Genomic DNA, 16,788 nt, shown 5'->3' with positions numbered 1-16,788 from the left:
AAGCGGCATCCATGAGGCTGGGGAGAATAAGGACCCCCTCCCCGCACCGAGCAATGGGCTCCTGTGAGGATGCCGCTTTGGTGCCTTTGCCCACCTGCCAGGAGGAGGAAAGGAGCCAGGGACCCCACAGCACCTCCCATTGTCCCCGCTTACCAACCTAGTCTGGTCTCAGGTACAGAGTTCAGAACACAGGAGGTCCAGAGGCCTCGTGGGGACAGACAGGACACACCACTCCAGCTCGGGCCATGAGAAGCCACCTTATCTCCTCTTTATTTAACCGTGCTCTCTCCACTCTCTGGAAACTGCTGTCTCCATGCTCAGCTGAGCTAAGAGAAGCCCAGGGCAGAGATGGGGATCACGTTGGCAGCCAGGTGGGCAGCCCAGTTCAGCAGCCGCTGTTCCTGCGCAGGAAGGGGTGGCCCCGCAGGGAGCAGTGGAGCTCTGTGAAGGTGAGGGAGCCCACGGTGATGGCGCAGGGGCCCACGGTGTGGAAGCTGAACCTCTCATAGAAGGGTACCAGCGTGTCCTCGCACATGAGCGCGGCCCGGTGCACGGCCGGCTGGCTGCCCAGGTGGTGCAGGTAGCGCCACAGCAGGATGGGGCCCCTGCCCTGCTGTCGGAAGGCGCGGTGCACGGCCAGCACATGCAGGTGGGCTATGTGGCCCCCAGGCCTGTGCAGCGTCAGTGACTCCTGGGGGCAAGCAAGGGATGAGAGCCCTGGTCACTTCTGCTGACACGTGCTCCCCCCCCAACCACCAACCCAGGCAGGGAGCAGGTGTCCCCTGGGTGTCTGTGGTCAGGGCTCCCGCCCCAGCCAAGGAGGGCCCCAAATTGGGAGCCATACCCCCAACCCTATGGAGAAAACTTGAAGACCCAGAACGTCTTGCTCTGGGAGGGGCCTGCAGCCTGTACTCATCTCTCCAGTTCTGGAGGAAGAAATCCCAGCCCCTGGGCTCCCCTCCCCGCCATCTGGCTGACCTCTGTCTTCAGAGGCCTCCCTGGAGCTGGGCGTCGCAGCCCCGTCCTCACCTGCATGAGTCTCTCCTTGTCCCAGAGCGAGCCGATGATGAAGGCCACGAGGCAGCCCTCCTCGAACCAGCCCAGGGACAGCTCTGGACATAGGGTCAGGAAGTGCCGGATCTCATCCAGGTACAGGGGGCAGATGCCCAAGACGGAGATGAAGGCTGTGGCAGGAGGCTCAGGTGGGCGACTCGTAGTCGCTGTGCCTCGCGTCCACTGTCTGCTGCACCCCGAGTGTCCACTCAGATGCCCCGTTCCTCACAGGAAAATGGGGTTTAGGGCTGCTGTTTCTCCCACTTTCTTGAGCGCACACATGGTCTGATACTCTGGGACCCGGCCTCCAAGGACAGGAGACTAAGGGTCTCCTCCCACAGGATAACTGGACCAGAGTGGAGCATCCTTCTGACCCTGTGCGGGGCCACTCACCTTCACGCTCGATCTCAAAGGCGCTGACAGCGTCCTCCGGGGTGAGGCAGCGAAACTCGCTGGCAGGGAGTGTGTGGCGCCGCTGACAGCTCGGGGACTCGGGGATCCCAGGTGGCAGACCTGGGGCCTCGGGTTTCAGGGGGTGGGTGCTCTGCACCGACATCCTGGCCACTGGTGTCTCCTTGGGGCGCCCCAGCTTTGGAAGTGGCCTCCTAAGCCAAGGAGGGCCTCCCAGCACCTGTTGGAGAATAGCAAGGGACAGGGGTCTGATCCTCATCTCCAGGGAGGCAGGCCCCAGAGTATGCATCTGGCCTCTTTTGTAGCAGGAACTGGGGTGGAGCCAGCCCCTAAATCAATGGGCACATTCCCCAGGTACCTGGTGCCCGAGGCGGTTACCAGGCACTGCAAACATTGGCACTGTCTCTCTACCTTTCCCTCTCAGCCAGAAGGATCCCTGGAGGTTTGCCACCTTGCAGACCTTCAGACATTGGTCTCAGGGTGCCTTCTGGGTGCTTCTGAGCCCCAGAGATGGTGGCAGGGATGAGCAGGGCTCAGTGGAGCCTGGGGCACCCCAAACCTGCTGCCCACGGTGGGAGGGGAGGCAGGACTCGTGACCCTCCACTGACCACGTCTAATGCAACTGTGCAGTGGGTGGGTGCCCGGGTCCCCCACACCACCATTCGTGTGGTTTATCTTACCTCCCCAGAAGGTCCTTTGGGTGCAAGATCCTGTGGCGGAGAGCTTTTTAGGTAGCCTCAGCCCTTGGTCCTAGAGAGCCCCTTAATCAAAGTGGGCCCTTAGGGAGCCTCTACTTCAATCCAGATGGCTTCAGACTGGGCCACACACATGCAGGATTTGTGGTGGGGGGTGGGGAGGTTAGAGGGAGCCGGGGGCTGCAGAGGGCCTGGGGGATGCGGAGGAGCAGGCAAGGAGGGTGCATAGGACACCCCCTGTCCCACACATCCAGCTCATTGGACATTCCCCTCTGGGCACTCTTGTCTCCCAAGACACCCTGCAGATTTGCAGTTCTTAGAGGAGGCCATCCCTCCCTCCACCTTCCAAGACACTTAAACTCCATGGCTTCCATGTTTCCCTCCATGTCTAGAAGCTCCAAGTAGAGAAGCTCCTGTTCCTAAAGGCTGAGAGCCAGGAGTGGGGGTCCCACCTACCTGGACTGTGGAGAGGGCACTCAGTGTTCCCTCCACAAAGCCTGTCGCCCTGGGGACCTGTCCGCAGTCACAGGAACCAGTAAAATCCGGGACTCCTGGCTGCAAGGCTGTAGTAGCAGATGTTCCCCGGGCAGCCTGTGGTGCTGTTCTCAGAGGTTTCTAATCCCCCCCACCCCACCTCTCGAGCTATCCCAGGCAGGATGACGCCAGCAGGGCTCTGGCAGCCTCAGCCCCTGCCTTGCTGAAGGGAAACGTCAGCTCTGGTGCCCTAGGCTCAGAAGGGATTACCAGAGGCTGACTGAGGCCCCAGGGTTTGGGGAAGAGAGCGTGGGGCTAAGCCTCAGGGGTCCAGCTCTAATCCCTGCTCTGTTACCAACTGGCTGGGCACCAGCGATTCTCCCTCTGTCCCTCGGAGTCTTGGACAAGCCCACCTCTTATGTGGGGGAGGGGGTGGGAATTCAAGCTACCAATTTGTGCACTTTAAGTACGTTCTACTTCAAGTTTATTTAAATATTTAATTTAATTAAATATTTAAATATTCAGGAGGTTGCTCTACCAAACGTCTCAACTACAAAGCTCCCTGACTGCCATTGACCTTGGCTCCACCCATTCCCAGGGCTGCCCAGGCCTTGGCACCTGGTGCTGGCATTCCCTCGGAATGCAGGCCCCTCTCCCTGTCGGCCCTGACTACCCCCTGCCCTCTAGCTCACACCCCATCCTGCGCCCCTTAGCTCTTCTCTCGCCAGCACCTGCCTCTCCGCTCCACCCAGCGGTGCAGATCCTGTCTCCATTCGGGCTTCTGGGGGTCCTGGAGGTTGGGTCTCACAGGTGCACTCTTTTGACCCCCTGCAGAGGAAGCTTCTGCTCCTACCCACACAGTTTGGGACGGACCTCTGAGGGTCCTTCCTGTCCTGGCAGCCTGTGAGTGCCACTGCTTACAGCGCTTGCTATGTGCCGGGCCCTGGATACATGTCTCCTTTAATCCACACGGAAGCCCGGCCAAATGAGTATTAACCACATGTTATAGAGAAGGAAACTGAGGCACAGACAGGTTCAGTAACCTGCTCAGAGCCATCCAACAAGTGAAGGGGGAGGGGCAAAGCTGGGTCAGCCTCCTGACATGCACTGCCACGGCTGCGCTGGTGGGACCCGCTCATCTCACAATGAGACTCCTGGTTCCTGTGTTCATGATTCTCCTGCTGGTTTTCAGTGTCCTCACAGGTGCACTCTTTCAACTCCCGGCAGAGGAAGCTCCTGTTCCTACCCATACGGTTTGGGACACAGACCCTGAACGTGGAGTGACCCCGTCCCGATGCGTCCGCCCACCCACCACGTGCATTCCTCCTGTCTCTGGGTCCCCTTCTCCCAGGGCCCCTCTCTGCACTCAGGCCCACCTGCCTGCTAGAAGGGACCCTCAACAGACCTCTCAGGACCGACCAGAGACCTCCTTGGGCTTGGTTGGCAGGGTGATCATGTCTAAGACCTCAGCTGGGCATCCCCACCTTCAACCTCCAGGGTCCCCCAAAAGGCCTCTTCTGTCCCTTCATAGACTCTGTGGCTCCATGGCATCCCCTGGTGGCCAATCCTAATCACAGCCACTTGGCGATGCCTGAGAAGAGCCTGCTGTTCAATCGGTCTCTCTCTCTTTGCTGACTTCCACATAGCCCTGTTCTTTCTGGACGACACCCTAGAGGTCTAGAACCTCAGGGAACAGGATGAGGCAGTAAGCCAGGCACAGTGGCTCACCCCTGTAATCCCAGCACTTTGGGAGACGGAAGTGGGAGGATGGCTTGAGCCAGAGAGGTCGAGGCTGCAGTGAGCCAAGACTGCGCCACTGCACTCCAGCCTGGGCAACAGAGCGAGACCCTGTCTCAAAAAAATACAAATAAAAATAAGTTTTTTTTAAAAGATGAGGCGGTATGTTAAACATGGTGAAACTGGGAAGTTCAAACCCTTGTGGTACAGAAAAGGAGACAGAAGGGGAGGGCAGAGTGATCGCCGGGACCTTTGTCCTGGTCAACAGGAAGAAAACCACATGCCTCCACCAATGAGAGGGAAAATGAGGAGGGTAAGGGGCCCACAGGGTGATGGGTACAGAGAGAAGGAGATCCCTGGGGCTGGGCATAGTGGCTCACACCTGTAATCCCAGCACTTTGGGAGGCCAAGGCAGGAGGATCACTTGAGCCCAGGAGTTTGAGACCAGCCTGGGCAACATAGCAAGACCCCCGTCTCTACAAAAAATTTAAAAATCAGCCAAGAATGGTGGCACACACGTGTAGCCCCAGCTACTTGGGAGGCTGAGGTGGGAAGATCACTTGAGCCTAGGTGGTTGAGGCTGCAGTGATGCGCCTCTGCACTCCAGTAGCTGAGCAAGATGTTGTCTCAAAAAAAAAAAAATCCTGACCTCAGTTGGGCTCTAAAAAAGAAGCACCTCCGAAATCATCCTCACACCAGGGACACCGATTGCACTGTTTATCAGATGCCCAGTCTTGTCCTGGTTCTGCAGTTAGAGTGCTGGCAACGTCTCTGGTGACTGCCTCTCAGGTAGATCTTGGGGATGGAGGGGAGAATGTGTCCCTTGCCCCCCAAATTGTACCTGTTCAGTCACTCTAGACAGCTGATAAACACCTAACCTGATGGGCAAGGCCAGGCACGGTGGCTCACGCCTGTAATCCCAGCACTTTGGGAGGCCGAGGCGGGTGGATCACCTGAAGTCCAGAATTCGAGACCAGCCTGGCCAATATGGTGAAACTCCGTCTCTACTAAAAATACAAAAAATTAGCCGGGTGTGGTGGTGGGCACTTGTAATCCCAGCTACTTGGGAGACTGAGGCAGGAGAATCGCTTGAACCCGGGAGGCGGAGGTTGCAGTGAGCCAAGATCATGCCATTGCACTCCAGCCTGGGCAAAAAGAGTGAAACTGCCATCTCAAAAAAAAAAAAAAATGTAGATACAGACAGGGAGAAGATGGCATCTGTATGTTTCCCAGGGGTGCTGTAACAGATGATACACAAACTGGATGACTGTAAACCACAGAAATGGCTGGATGTCGTGGCTCATGCCTGTAATTCCAGCACTTTGGAAGGCCGAGGCTCTTTGTGCCCAGCCTCTCCTTCCAGCAGCAGCTCCCTTCAAAGTCCTGTATCCACGACTCACCCACCCCGACTCCCTGCCCAGTGTGTACCATGCCACCCTGCCTCGCCCATGATGACTGCCCTCAGGGGTCCCTCTGTCTCTCCGCCCAGCCTGGCCTCTTTTGATCTCCCAGACAGATTTACACATTTCAAATGCCAGATGGGGTTCAGTTTTCTCCCAAAAAGCTCTTCGGTCCCATGAAAATCATGGTCTGTGACTGGGCTTCCACTTTGAGACTCCAGAATATTCTTTTTTTTTTTTTTTTCAAAGATAGAGTCTTGCTCTGTGGCCCAGGCTAGAGTACAATGGCACAATCTTGGCTCACTGCAACCTCCGCCTCCCAGGGTCAAGCAATTCTCCTGCCTTAGCCTCCCAAGTAGCTGGGATTACGGGCGCACACCACCACGCCTGGCTAATTTTTTGTATTTTTCCTAGAGATGGGCTTTCGCCATATTGGTCAGGCTGGTCTCAAACTCCTGACCTCAGGTGATCCACCTGCCTCAGCCTCCTAAAGTGCTGGGATTACAGGCGTGAGCCACCGTGCCCAGGCAGGACTCCAGAATATTCTATAGCAGTTTGGAGAGGGGTTGTCCAGGGCACACAGAGAACTGCCAGGGACCATGCTACCTAACTCCCCACCTGCCCTGGTAGAGCCTCACCTCTGACCCATCAGAGCCCCCATCCCACTCCTAATCAGATGTGGCGAAGATGATGATGACAGTTATTGAGCGGATAACTGATGTCATGACAGTAAAAGAAGGTTCTGAGAGGATGTGTATCACCACACGAAAGCTGAGAACCAAGCTTTCGGGATGTCCACTGTTAGCAGGGAAAGGAGCTATTAACAGGAACGCAGGTGAAGCCGCAAGAAGGGAAGAACCCAGGGGAGAATGTCCAAGAAATGGGGCAGTTAGAGCCTGAAATGGCACAAAGAATGGAGAACAGATCTCAGATTCTGCCAACAGGGAGGCTCCGATAACCTTTAAGAATCCTTCCAGAAAAGGCCGGGCATGGTGGCTCATACCTGTAATCCCAGCACTTTGGGAGGCTGAGGTGGGTGGATAGCTCGAGGTCAGGAGTTCAATACCAGTCTGGCCAACATGGTGAAACCCCGTCTCTACTAAAAATACAAAAATGATCTGGGCGTGGTGGCGGGCGCCTGTAATCCCAGCTACTCAGGAGGCTGAGGCAGGAGAATTGCTGGAACCTGGCAGACAGAGGTTGCAGTGAGCCAAGATTGCACCACTGCACTCCAACCTGGGCCACAGAACAAGACTGTAACTCAAAAAAAAAAAAAAAAAAAAAAAAGGAATCCTTCCAGAAGGGAGAAATGGGTGGAGAGGCCAGATGCAGAGGAATGGCCTTAATGGTGACAGTGAGAGGTGGAGTGCAGAGGCTGTTGATTAAAGGCACACTGACCCGCCACCACGGCCGGGGGTTGGAGAAGACTTCCGCACGGCCCCCACCCCATCCTGGGCACCGAGGCTGCCACAGCTCCTGATACACCCGGAGAGCCTGGTGAAGGGGTAGTGAGCATCCCTACCGGGCCCAGTGCAGAAGCCCTGGACCTGGAATCTGGGAGCTTCCTGCATGGGGACGCACCCTCTCCCCTCTGTGTGTCAGCTGCCCAGTTTCACACCCAGACTGAAGGGAGCCCATTCGGGGCAGACCAAGGAGTGGGCCCCATGGCCATGTCCCAGGGACACCTTGATGATGCCTCTGAGATGCCGGTTTTCCATGCAGAGCAGTTGAGAGGCCCGGCGCGCAGGAAGCACAGCCCTCTCTTCAGGCTCTTGTGCAATGGCTGCATTTTTTTGGTGGTTTCGATGGTCACTTTCTCTCTCAACTCCTCTCCTGCACTTAAGGTCCGCCCCAGAGACCTGGCACTGAGCACATCTTGCCTTATCGTCTTTACCTTTCCAGCCTGAGTCCTACCACGTGGCAGGCTCCCCGGGGAACGAGAGATAGAGAACTGTGTGCGGCAAGTTTATCGGGGAGAGGTCTCATGAGCGACCCCTACCATGGAGCAGGGCAGAGGGCTGGACAGTGGAAGCTGAGCCGTGATGGTGCAGCTGTAACCGACGCCTTGGCGCATCCCCTGAGGAGCTTCAGACTTGGGAAGCCCTTCTGGACCCACCTCTTTGTCCTGCATCAACCTTGGGTGAAACCGCTTGCTTCATTGAGGGCAGTTGCAGGAAAATCCAGCTGGGAGGCGTCAGCAGTCCTGCCCACTGCGGGTAAGAGCCCTGAATCACTTTCTCCAAGCTTCCAAGTACCAGGGTCCTTGCCAGGGTGATAAATTCTGTAACAGGGAAAAGAGCTCCCACACCAACACATGTTCCTTATCCAACTTTATGCTCTGACCCCCTTGGCCCATCCAGTATCCTCTGATTCTAGTCCCCACGCTCCTGGCTCTGGCTGGGACCTGCAGCTCCTTCAGGACAGAGCCTCCTTCCTCCCTTAGCCGACCCAGCACTTCACCAGTGGGTGAGGTTGCGATTTAGCCCTAGTTACTGGCCCAGTGCAAGAAGAGGAGGTGCAGTATATACTCAGGGTTGGGGAGGGGATAGTACATGTCTCCTAAGGAAGAGGCATTGTCCCCAAGGAAGGAGGGGCACTAACCTCTGTGCCTGGATGTCTCCCACTTCTCCCCAGGGGCCTCCTCTGTATAGCTGACTCATTAAGGTTGGGAATTCAACCTGCTCTCAGGCTCTGCCATGCTGACTTCTCTCTGTTCCTTAACTTCAGGAGGCGAGTTTCTTTACATGATGCTAAGGAGACCCTCTGGCTTTTCCACTTTGCCTTCAAGCAGTGATTCTTCACCCCCAGCCTCTGACTGCCTTTCTCCCCTGCACTGACTGCCCCAACAGCCATCCAGCCCCGCCGTCCTTACACTTACTGCATCCCTGTACCTCTCAGACACCTGACATGTTGCACCCACCGCTGATTGATTGATTGATTGATTTCTTCCTTCCTTCCTTTCTTTTTTTTTTTTTTGGTGGAGGCTCACTCTGTCACCCAGGCTGGAGTGCAGTGGCACAATCTCAGTTCACCAACCCCCACTTCCCAGGTTCAAGTAATCCTCCTGCCTCAGCCTCCCAAGTAGCTGGGATTACAGGTGCCCACCACCATACCCGGCAAATTTTGCATTTTTAATAGAGATGGGGTTTCACCATGTTGGCCAGGCTTTGTGCCCCTTACAGACAGTCAGTGGTTGGGGGAGGCATCTTCTTTCAGCCAAAGGCAGTGTTTGGAGAGGGATGGGATGGGGAGGTGCACCACAGCATCCACTACACACCTGTCCCCCACAAGAGGCTTATGCACCCCTGGAAAACAGAGGCTAGGTTGAGAGTGTGGCATTGTGCCACCCACAGAGCAGGTGCCTATCAGCTAGAGGCAGAGTCTTCTGTTTTGTTTTTTGTTTTTGAGACGGAATCTCACTCTGTCGCCCAGTCTGGAGTGCAGTGGTGCGATCTCGGCTCACTGAAACCCCCGCCTCCCGGGTTCAAGCAATTCTCCTGCCTCAGCCTCCTCAGTAGCTGGAATTATAGGCGCCTGCCGCCACACCTGGCTATGTTTTGTATTTTTAGTAGAGACGGGGTTTCACCATGTTGGCCAGGCCAGTCTCAAACTCCTGACCTCAAACGATCCGCCCCGCTCAGCCTCCCAAATTGCTGGGATTATAGGCATGAGCCACCATGCCCGGCCCAGAGTCTTCCGTTGAGGAGGGTGACTCAAAGGCAGGGCTGAGTGGGACCCTACCTTATTTGGGGCTCAATATTGCCGTATTAGATAGGCACTTACCTCAGGAACCTTCCAGACCATTCTGGAATGGAAGCATCAAAGGCAGGGAGGGATTGCCACCTCCTGGACAAAGAAGGGACCTACGGCTCCCCAAGTAATGGAGCCAAACTGCCCAATAGTAAGATTGTGTGAGCCCCACATGTGATTTGAAATGTTCTAGTAGCCACATTTTAAAAAGCCAAAAGAGGCTGGGCACGGTGGCTCACGCCTATAATCCTGGCACTTTGAGAGGCCAAGGCAGGAGGATCGCTTGAGCCCAAGGAGTTCAAGACCAGTCTGGCCAATATAGTGAGACCTTTTCTCTATTTTTTTTTTAAATAAAAAAATAAAAAACAGGCCAGACGTGGTGGCTCATGCCTGTAATCCCAGCACTTTGGGAGGCCGAGGCAGGTGGATCACCTGAGGTCAGGAGTTTGAGACCAGCCTGGCCAACATGGCAAAAGCCCGTCTCTACTAAAAATACAAAAAAATTACCCAGGTGTGGTGGTGGGCATTTGTAATCCCAGCTACTCAGAAGGCTGAGGCACGAGAATCTCTTGAACCTGGGATGCGGAGGTTGCAGTGAGCCGAGATCCTGCCAGGACACTCCAGCCTGAGCAACAGAGAGAGACTCTGTCTCAAAAAAAAAAAAAAAAAAAAAAATCCTGAAGTAGGTGACTGAGGTTGGAGCACAGAGCACTCTGTGCTGGATGCAGAGGGGAAGGGGGGTTGGAAAGATCAGATCAGTTTATGAAAGTCCACATGCACCTTCTTGGGTGGACCCTGGGGAGCCACAGAAAGATATAAAGCCAAGAGTCCAAAGACCGTGTTTGCATTTTCAACCACCCTGGGAACAAGGCAGCAGACAGATTAGACGGCCTGGGACCTGGTGAGGGGCCTATAGCCGAGGTCTAGGCAAGAGATGGAAATGAATTCCGAACAAAAGCTAACCTTATCAGGCCTGCCATCGTGCACTCACTGGGCAAAGCACGTTATATTCAGTTGGTCAGTTACAGTCTCCACAGTCCTATGAAGTAGGTATTATTATTGTTCCTACCTTACAGAAAGGAAACTGAGGCTTAGAGAGTAAAATAACTTGTCCGAGGTCACATAGTGACCAGTAGCAGCACAAGCTTCAAACCCAGGTCCCTGTGACTCCAGAAGCTCACTCTCAGCCACTGTACCTCCCACCTCCCCACATCTCCGTGGATCTGCCCCCCTGGTGGAGCAGGTCTGGACAGGAAGGGTGTGAAAAGGCAGTGGAGGGGCCAAGAACCAGGCTTTGATTGCATGTGGAGCTTAAGAGTGAGGGCTGACCCTCAGGTGGCCAGCTCAGTACCCAGGTAAGTGATACTGCCATCAATCAGGATGAGAACTCTGGGAGAAGAAACTATTGGAGGAAAAGATGATGAGTCTACTTTGTACCTATGGCTGGTCACATCCAGGAAGCACCCACGAGTCTGGAGCTGTGGGAGGTGGCAGTGGATAGGCTGACATATTGTTCTTGAAGCTGGTCCAGCAGATTCACTGTGCCTCGCCCTGTATCTTCAGAAAGGAGGGAAACAGGACGAACCTGGTGATCCTGTGCTGTCACTATTGCTCAAACTTTTCACTGTTGCCCCAGCATAAAGTGGATTGCAACCCACCCTCACAGCAGGAGTCAGAATGGCCAAGGGCCAGCTGGGCTGGGTCCTGATCCTGACTGTACCGCAGAGTGACCTCGGGCAAGTCCCACAGTTTTCCCAGGGCACCTGTGCAAGGAGCAGGTGAGGCTCCAGGAACGAGAAATGCCATTTTAACTCCAAAAGCCTTGAGCAGCATTCAGCTGGAGCCTCGGAGGCATTTCTTCAGCCAGCCACCTGAGGGTGTGGGGGGCTTCCCAAGGCAGCTCACCTCCCACCCCACCCCCCAGTTGAAGTCCCCAGTGCCTAAGGCACCCTAGCACCCCCAAACACCTGCTCCAGGGTGGAAGGAGCTCTTTGGGCCAGGCTGAAATTGCTTGCACAGCAATGGAGAGGCCAAGCAGGCTCCCACAGAGGGCAGTGTTGGGCCTGAGCATACTTTGTGGGTCCAGAGAGGTGCTCCATTGGCTGGTTAAGATAGGGACGAGACATGGCCTGCTTCCCTGAGATCAGTTCACTCTGCTGCTGGCTCTGCCGCCTCCTGCACACCACCCACCCCACTTAGCAAGGGGAGAGGGCAGACCAGCTCAGTTTCTGGAAGCACATTTATAAATAAGTGAAATCCTCCCAAGAAATAGCTCTATTCCCCACGAAAGGCTGGGAGATGGGGCCATGATAAGAAAGGGTTTCTTCATTAGGGAATCAAGTTTTTTTCCTCCTTCCTACACCTCAACAATGATGAAAATAAAAACTAAGCAGCAGCTTCCATCCACGCTTACCCTGCTAGGCAGCCTGAGTGTATGGAGACTGTGGCTGGGGGCTCAGGGTCTGGGAAGGAGTCAAGCCTCAAACCTTATCCAGAGCATCTTGGGTCTGAGTGAGGTCAATGAAAGACACCATCGGATGGGATGGGTAGGAATTTACTGAGTCTCATTCTCTAAAGCAGCTCAGATGCAGTTGAAACTGGGGGCACTTGAAAGGATTTGGAGCAGCCAAAGAGGGCAGCTCTGTCCCAGCTCTTCAACTTTTGGGTGTTTGTCGGAAAAAGGATAGGAAACTGACAGAATAGAGGTGCAGGTTCTCAGGCCTTTGCCATCCACTAATATGATAATTTTCTTTTTTTCTTTTTCAAGACGGAGTCTTGCTCTATCGCCCAGGCTGAAGTGCAGTGGCACAATCTCAGCTCACTGCAGCCTCCGCCTCCCGGGTTCAAGCGATTCTCCAACCTCAGCCTCCCGAGTAGCTGGGATTTCAGGCACCCACCACCAAGCCTGGCTAATTTTTGTATATTTAGTAGAGATATGGTTTTGCCATGTTGGCCAAGTCTCAAGCTCCTGATCTCAGGTGATCCACCGGCCTTGGCCTCCCAAAATGCTGGGATTACAGGCGTGAGCCACTGTATGGGCCTAGCCTAATATGACACATTCTTGAGCTCCATCCCTATGCCAGGTACTGTCCTAGCCACCAGGGTTACACACACAAATACGACATGGTCTACATGCTTAAGGGTTTAGTCTAGTGAGGGAGAGATCAGCATGTGAAATCAAGGAGTCTTACCTACAACCTGGCAGTTTCCTGATAATCTATGTAAAGCACTTAGTAGAGTATCTGGCATGAAGTTACAGCTCAATAAGTGATAGCTATTATTAGCCATTATTACAAGAAGCCTCAGAATAAACACAACATGTCTTCCAGGAGTGCCAATATTACTCAATGATTAGGGAGGAAAGGGCATTAGTTTTTACATTAAAACAACAAACATAGGAATACTCTGGAGTACAATGCAAAACTCACTTGATTTTTTGACAACGAAAGCAGATTTGAGGCCGGGTGCAGTGGCTCACGCCTGTAATCCCAACACTTTGGGAGGGCAAGGCAGGTGGATCATTTGAGGTCAGGAGTTCGAGACCAGCCTGGCCAACATGGTAATCCCTGTCTCTACTAAAAATACAAAAATTAGCCAGGTGTGGTGGCGGGCGCCTGTAATCCCAGCTACTCAGGAGGCTGAGGCAGGAGAATCGCTGGAACCTGGGAGACGGAGGTTGCAGTGAGTCAAGATCACGCTACTGCACTCCAGCATGGGCGACAGAGTGAGACCCTGCCATGAAAAAAAAAGCAGATTTGAGGTCTGCACTGCCTTATCCCCCCGTGGGACACGTAGACACATGGACTCCCCTCTGCAATCAGGAGTTCTTCTGAGGGAAGCCTAAAGAAACAGCATCACTAGAAAAGACCCTGCCCTTGGAGTGGGGAGACTCCTCAGGTTACTACCTGTTACCCTGGGCACCAAATTCCTTGGGTCCTGTTTCTTCATTGGTAAAATGAGGTTAAAAACCCTCTATATCCAAGATTGTGATAACAGACAAGATAATGTGCATGCAAGTACCTGGAACAATGCCTGGTCAATAATATGTGCTTAATAAACGCTATGTTATCAGGGGGCAAGAAAACAGGGCTGAAAGGGTCATGGGAGGCAGAACAGAAGCTACTATGTTATTGCTGTTTAATCTCCCAGGTCTCTACAGGAGAGGGAGTAGGGATCTGTGTCCTTACAGCAATGATTCCAGATGGCCATTTGGCATTGTGGTCTGGGATGGGAAGGCCATGATTTGAGAACCCAGCCTTGCCCCAAAATCATATCCTAACTCCCCTTCAGCTGATTCAGCCCATTTGTTCTATATCTTAGTACATAAATTTTCTAAGATTTGGGTCCATTGACAACCACCCTGATCCCAATATTACATCAATACTCTATTAGTACTTGGCTTAAGACATCTTAAGTACTTAGGCTGCCATCTGTTTTGTGCATGTTCTTTTTTTTTTTTTTTTCCTGAGATGGAGTTTTGCTCTTGTTGCCCATGCTGGAGTTCAATGGCTCAATCTCGGCTCACCACAACCTCAGCCTCCCGGGTTCAAGTGATTCTCCTGCCTCAGCCTCCTGAGTAGCTGGGATTACAGGCATGGGCTACCATGCCTGGCTAATTTTGTATTTTTAGTAGAGATGGGGTTTCTCCATGTTGGTTAGGCTGGTCTTGAACTCCTGACCTCAGATGATCCGCCTGCCTCAGCCTCCCAAAGTGCTGGGATTACAGGCGTGAGCCACCGTGCCCGACCTTGTGCATGTTCTTTTAACTTTTCTCTCTTTTTTTTTTGAGACACAGTCTCACTTTGTCACCCAGGCTGGAGTACAGTGATGTGTTCTTGGCTCACTGTAACCTCCTGCTCCCGGGTTCAAGCGATTCTCCTGCCTCAGCCTCCCGAATAGCTGGGACTACAGGCATGCGCCACTACGCCTGGCTAATTTTGTGTTTTTAGCAGAGACGGGGTTTCACCATGTTGGCCAGGGTGCTCTTGAACTCCTGACCTCAAATGATCCATCTGCCTTGGTCTCCCAAAGTGCTGGGATTACAGGTGTGAGCCACTGCAGCGAACCAACTTTTCTATGAATGTAGTTCTGTATCTTCAGGACCCGGTAAACAACCCAAAGAGCTGGGATTCTGCCTTCTTTGAAGAACCTAAATACTGTAATATCAATCCAACTTAGTAGCTTTCGTTGATGATCGTGTAGAAAAATGTGGAAAAAATGATGTTGACTGAGAAAGGTTAGGGCCAGATCTTGTTTTCCTTAACAATCTATTTAAATCTGTCCTCTGAGAATGTATCTAAACCCTTTGAAACTTAGGTGACACGTTAAATTAGAGTTACTTTTTTTCTTTTGAGATGGAGTCTCACTGTGTCACCCAGGCTGGAGTGCAATGGTGTGATCTAGGCTCACTGCAACTTCCAACCCCCAGGTTCAAGCGGTGCTCGTGTCTCAGCCTCCCAAGTAGCTGGAATTACAGGTGCCTGTCACCTTGCCCAGCTAATTTTGGATTTTTAGTAGACATGGGGTTTTGCCATGTTGGCCAGGCTAGTTTTGAACTCCTGACCTCAACTGATCCACCCACCTCCGCATCCCAAAGTGTTGGGATTTCAGGCATGAGCCACTGCACCCGGCCTAGAGTTACTTTTTTTTGAGACGGAGTCTCACTCTGTCGCCCAGGCTGGAGTGCAGCGGCGCGATCTAGGCTCACTACAACCTCTGCTCCCCGGGTTCAAGTGATTCTCCTGCCTCAGCCTTCTGAGTAGCTGGGATTACAGGCGGCTGCCACCGCACCCGGCTAATTTTTGTATTTTTAGTAGAGACAGGGTTTCACCATCTTGGCCAGGCTGGTCTTGAAATCCTGACCTCGTGATCCACCCGCCTCGGTCTCCCAAAGTGCTGGGATTACAGGCAAGAGCCACCTCATCCAGCCTTTTTTTTTTGTTTGAGACAGAGTCCTGCTCTGTCACCTAGGCTGGAGTGTATCAGCATGATCTCGGCTCACTGCAACTTCCGCCCCCCAGATTCAAGCAATTCTCCTGCCTCAGCCTCCCAAGTAGCTGGGACTACAGGTGCACGCCACCACGCCCAGCTAATTTTTGTACTTTTAGTAGAGAAGGGATTTCGCCATGTTGGCCAGGGCGGTCTCGAACTCCTGACCTCAGGTGATCCATCCGCTTCTGCCTCCCAAAGTGCTGGGATTACAGGCATGAGCCACCGCACCCGGCCCTAGAGTTACTTTTTATATTTTATTTATTTATTTTTTATTTACTTATTTTTTTTGAGACAGAGCCTCACTCTTGTTGCCCAGGGTGGAGTGCAGCGGCGCGATCTGGGCTCACTGCAACCTCAGCCTCCCAGGTTCAAGCGATTTGCCTGCCTCAGCCTCCTGAGTAGCTGGGACTGTAGGCATGTGCCACCACGCCCAGTTTTTTTTTTTTTTTTTTTTTTTTTTTTTTGTATTTTTAGTAGAGATGGGGTTTCGCCATGCTGGCCAGGATGGTCTCAATCTCTTGACCTCGTGATCCGCCCACCTCGGCCTCTCAAAGTACTGGATTACAGGCGTGAGCTGCCGCGCCCGGCCTACTTTTTATATTTTAAAATGACAATATGAAGCAGACCATAACAGTTCTGCCAGTCTGGAATTTAATCTAGGCAGGGGGTTTGGAAATAGTACAACAATGGTTAAGCTTATCAAAGGAGCTAAATGCCAGGCACTGTTCTACTTCACTTAATCCTCCAATTGCCCAATGAGATGAGTATTGCTATTATCATCCCTATTTCACAAATGAGCAAATTAAGAAGAAAATAAGTTAATCAGTGTGCCTATTTTTATAGATTAGTAAGTGGCAGTGCCAAAAATTGGAATCCATGGTCCCCACTCTTAGCTACCTTACTATACTACCTCTTGCCATTCATTCTTGGCTTCAGGGAGCTTGGAATTTATCTACATGGATTTATAGCCAAACCACTGGGGCCACTGATCCTTTTGTTACCTTTCTCTGGGCCTCCTTCACCAGCTTCTGGGTCAACTCCTGAGGGGTCATGACGTTCCAAACTGCTTGGAATTCCTGAATACAGTGCATTATACATATGCTCTATACATATCTATTATAGCCTTACAAGTTGGAGTTGTTATCTATTTAATGTGTATTTGTTTTGTCTCCCCAACTAGACTGGAAACACCTAGAGGACAGGGACAGTATCTTTCTCTTTCTGCAACGCTCCCAGTGCCTGGGGGCTAGGCTAGGACACCAAGGGAGCTCATTAAA

The 16,788-nt window shown here is 52.9% G+C and overlaps 1 protein-coding gene across 2 annotated transcripts; it reads right to left on the bottom strand.

Moving 5' to 3' along the window:
• Positions 1-239: 239 nt before the first annotated feature.
• AANAT (aralkylamine N-acetyltransferase) lies at positions 240-16,583 on the bottom strand. 2 transcript variants are annotated; one of them, XM_054456138.2, is made up of 4 exons: positions 16,513-16,583; positions 1,447-1,684; positions 1,030-1,184; positions 240-691 (listed from the first exon to the last, which is right to left on the bottom strand). In XM_054456138.2, exons 1-4 carry the CDS (start codon positions 16,561-16,563, stop codon positions 386-388), a joined length of 750 nt encoding a protein of 249 aa, XP_054312113.1. In that variant the 5' UTR covers positions 16,564-16,583; the 3' UTR covers positions 240-385. The 2 variants fall into 2 exon arrangements, with proteins under 2 accessions (XP_054312113.1, XP_054312115.1); XM_054456140.1 differs by lacking the exon at positions 16,513-16,583 and adding an exon at positions 4,362-4,475.
• Positions 16,584-16,788: the final 205 nt, after the last annotated feature.

Source organism: Pongo pygmaeus, chromosome 19 (assembly GCF_028885625.2).
Source record: "Pongo pygmaeus isolate AG05252 chromosome 19, NHGRI_mPonPyg2-v2.0_pri, whole genome shotgun sequence".
Lineage (NCBI taxonomy): Eukaryota > Metazoa > Chordata > Mammalia > Primates > Hominidae > Pongo > Pongo pygmaeus.
This window is presented reverse-complemented; position numbering and strand designations above follow the sequence as displayed.

Excerpts from the sequence above, each read along its gene's own strand:
- AANAT (XM_054456138.2), bottom strand. The coding sequence starts at position 16,563 with ATGACCCCTCAGGAGTTGACCCAGAAGCTGGTGAAGGAGGCCCAGAGA. Across the intron at positions 1,185-1,446 it reads CTTTGAGATCGAGCGTGAAG|CCTTCATCTCCGTCTTGGGC; the intron begins GTGAGTGGCCCC and ends CTCCTGCCACAG. Across the intron at positions 692-1,029 it reads ACAAGGAGAGACTCATGCAG|GAGTCACTGACGCTGCACAG; the intron begins GTGAGGACGGGG and ends GCTTGCCCCCAG.